This window comes from Sinocyclocheilus anshuiensis, unplaced genomic scaffold (assembly GCF_001515605.1).
Source record: "Sinocyclocheilus anshuiensis isolate Anshui unplaced genomic scaffold, SAMN03320099.WGS_v1.1 scaffold144, whole genome shotgun sequence".
In the NCBI taxonomy this organism is placed as follows: Eukaryota; Metazoa; Chordata; class Actinopteri; order Cypriniformes; family Cyprinidae; genus Sinocyclocheilus; species Sinocyclocheilus anshuiensis.
This window is the reverse complement of record NW_015555720.1, coordinates 1,063,549-1,066,854: the sequence shown is the minus strand read 5'-3', so window position 1 is coordinate 1,066,854 and position 3,306 is coordinate 1,063,549. Positions and strand designations below refer to the sequence as shown.

Below are 3,306 nucleotides of genomic sequence, written 5' to 3'. Positions count from 1 at the left end.
ATTTTAATAAAATTTCATAATATGACTGTTTTTACGATATTTTTGATCAAATATATGAAGCCTTGGTGAGAAAATTAAAAAACAATAAAAATCTTAACAACCCCATACTTTTGAATGGTAGTGTAGCAAACTACACAATAGCAAAATCTAGTCAGCCTGAGGGAACCCTGCACACAGTGTGAAATCCCCCTACCCCTACTAAGGCATGCAGCATGCAATTGTAAGTCGCTTTGGATAAAAGCGTCTGCTAAATGACTAAATGTAAATGTAATGTAATATGCCGGGACTACTTTCGAGTGTCTTGAATCTCTCCGCCGTCTCACCCTCTCTCTCTCTCTCTGCTCATACAATCACAAATTAAAATAATTAATAAGGCTTTATCTTTCGACTTGTAACGGTTAATAACTTTGTTACATTGGCTTCGGAGTACTCAAGTATTACTTTTACAGTGAACAAAACTTTTGATAACAAGATGCTCAGGGGTCCCCACAGAACCATGAACCGGTAGGACACAAGAAGATCGATGAGAGAGACTTTAAGATAAGGAATTTTCGGAATGACTCGCTACTCTTTATAGGCTTTATTCATAATAATATATAAATTCGTATTTTAATAGCCTATTTATTAGCCTATAATAGCCTAAATATTCTTGCTAAATTAATAGTTTTCTACATATTTGGGCTATTTTTCTTTGCGGATCTTAATCTACAAGTAACAAAATAATTCAACTAAAGTCATTTCCATTTCCCGTGTATTTATTTACTAAATAGCACGTAATAAGCTAGATAATGTACACTGTCTCAAAATAAACCACTTCAGGATGATAATGACCGACTGACCGTAGAATTCTCTATTCATAATTTCACATTTAATTAACATTATTTCTGCTATATTTATTTGGCAAAATCCATTTATGCGTTTGTAAGGCACCCTTTCGTATCACCCAAAAATATGTTCAAGGTAGGCAGCTCACTAGGTTTTGAGACACAACAGGCTTCTGAAAATCAGACATACATTGTATGAATCTCCAACATAACCAACTGACCAACAGCAAATGTAACTGACAACTTGAATCAGACTGCGTTTTATGATGCTTGTCATTTGGCTGATATAGCCTAGTTTATTTTTTAAAATGACCATAACCACTTACCATTTTGGATTGGTAAAATGCATCCTGCACTTGAATATCGAGTCCTCCTGTGCGCTTTCAGCCGTATTCACGTTCTTATAAATAAACTCCACATGGGAATTTTATTTACATACTTCAAAGAGTCACAGCAAAGGGACCTAAACTGCAGTCATTCATCATAAGACATCTGTCAGTCAAATCTAAAAGGTCTTCACTGACAAACACAGCTGTCCTTTACTGGAAATAATGTCAGAAGATGTTTCGTGAAGTCAGATTTATCGTGTGTGTTTGCCCTGGATGAGCAGAAGTATGCCAAATCCCTCCACTTCAGCTACAAGACTCCGCAGACGCAACAATCATCTCCAGCCGGATTCATCCACAGCAAGCGCAGTGTTCATTGTAAACGCTATTTCATATCCTGCTGCTATGTGACGCTCATCGTTGATCCACGCTGATCCACGAGCATCCCGCATCTCGTGCCATCCACACTGTTTTCTGCAGTTAATGTGCCCTTTTAAATCGTTTTGTCCACATAATGCTGGATAGCGGCATAGCGCCTCGGCTGAGACTGATGGAAAACACGGAGTGGATGCAGCATGTGGAGCAGGTGTGTGGGATTAAAGAACTGCTCACGCGTACGCCACTTAACTCTGTTCACCTACATGGACGATACCAAAACGTCATAATATACTCGTATTCATGCAAAGTAGACAGAATTACTTATAGACTTCATATTGGCAGCGGCTATTTGTACTAAATGTACTGTTACTTTAACTTAGTGTAAATAGAATCCATTGCACTAAGTACAAATAGTAATGGATTCTATTTACACGAAAGAAACAGTATTTTCTTAGCCATGCTATTTACACTAAGTGCAAATAGCGATAGAGTCTATTTACACTGTGTAAAAACAGCAGTATTTTCTTTGCAATAGGCCTAATATTAGTTAGATATTAAGTATAAAGTATTAAGTAGCCTATTAAGACACTTAAAGGGGCCATGACATGAGAGATCAAATTTACCTTGATCTTTTGGCATATAGGAGATCATTAAAACATCCTGCAAGTTTCATAGTTTAAAACGTCCTCCTCATTATGAACAAAGCATTCATTTAATCAAGCTCCAAAAATGGCTTGTTTTGGATCTGATGGGCAAGGTGACGTCACCTGGGCACAAACATTTGCATAAACACTGCCTCCAGAGCGACGAATAGTTATCTTCTCACCATATAAGTGCACCCCCCCACCAAGTATATTTTTCTTAAAGAAAAAACAATCATGTTGCTTCAAATCGGGATTTATTGCTTCACTGAAACAGGAATGGAGAAAATTTGCAGGATCTCCAAGCTGCTTTCTTCCATACAGAGAATATGAAAGAGAACTGTGACCACTGACCTCCAAAAAAAAGGACACCTCTAACAAAATCTTCTGAATCCATACAATAGCTTGGTGTGTTGAATAGCCTGAAATTTAAAACAATAGATCTCATTCACTAACCATGCATATGCACAAATTTGTGTATAAAATCAGCATACAAACATTTTCAAGAACAAAATATGACTCATCCATAACTTTAGTCCCTATTTTTTCCCCTAAATTTACAACAACAAAAAAAAACATTATATATATAAGAAGACACATGCAAAAATCACATACTCTTGGAGGCTTAAATGTGATTAAATATTTCATGTTCAATAAATTTCAGCCTACAGTGATGTGTTATACCCTGAGCTGTGGTCATTTCTCTGCATGACTCTCTGAATTCTCTGAATTCATTAACATTAGAACCAGGTTAAAAAAGTTTAAAACTTAGGCCAAAAAAAAAAGTGAGAAGTTCTTCTGTGTGTATAAATAAGAAATAATCCATTCAATTATTAATGAATGAGACCCATTATGCCTAAATCTATAGATTTCTGATTTGCACTCCACATCAAATTTGACGTCAATGGCATCAAATGCTGTTGCATCTTGTGAATATTATTAAACCATGTGCAATGTGTATCTTGACGCATCATGATTAAATATATGCAAACATGAATGAAAACTGAGAGCTGTGAGGGTGAGTAAATGATGACCAGTATTGCAAGGCTATCTATTTTTGCTTAATTTGATAAACCAAGTCACTTACTAAAGACTTGCTTTTTTTTTCAGACCTGGTCGTTCATTTCTTTTTCAAGA

General features: G+C 36.1%; 1 protein-coding gene across 1 annotated transcript in view; it reads right to left on the bottom strand.

Annotated features, from left to right (window-relative positions):
* Positions 1 to 1,362, bottom strand: part of LOC107672372 (putative polypeptide N-acetylgalactosaminyltransferase-like protein 3) — a 9,072-nt gene extending 7,710 nt beyond the window's left edge. The window contains exon 1 of the mRNA XM_016465531.1: positions 1,151 to 1,362. Coding sequence (XP_016321017.1) covers positions 1,151 to 1,153 — 3 coding nt within the window. The 5' untranslated portion in view covers positions 1,154 to 1,362. The remainder of the gene's footprint in view (positions 1 to 1,150) is intronic.
* Positions 1,363 to 3,306: the final 1,944 nt, after the last annotated feature.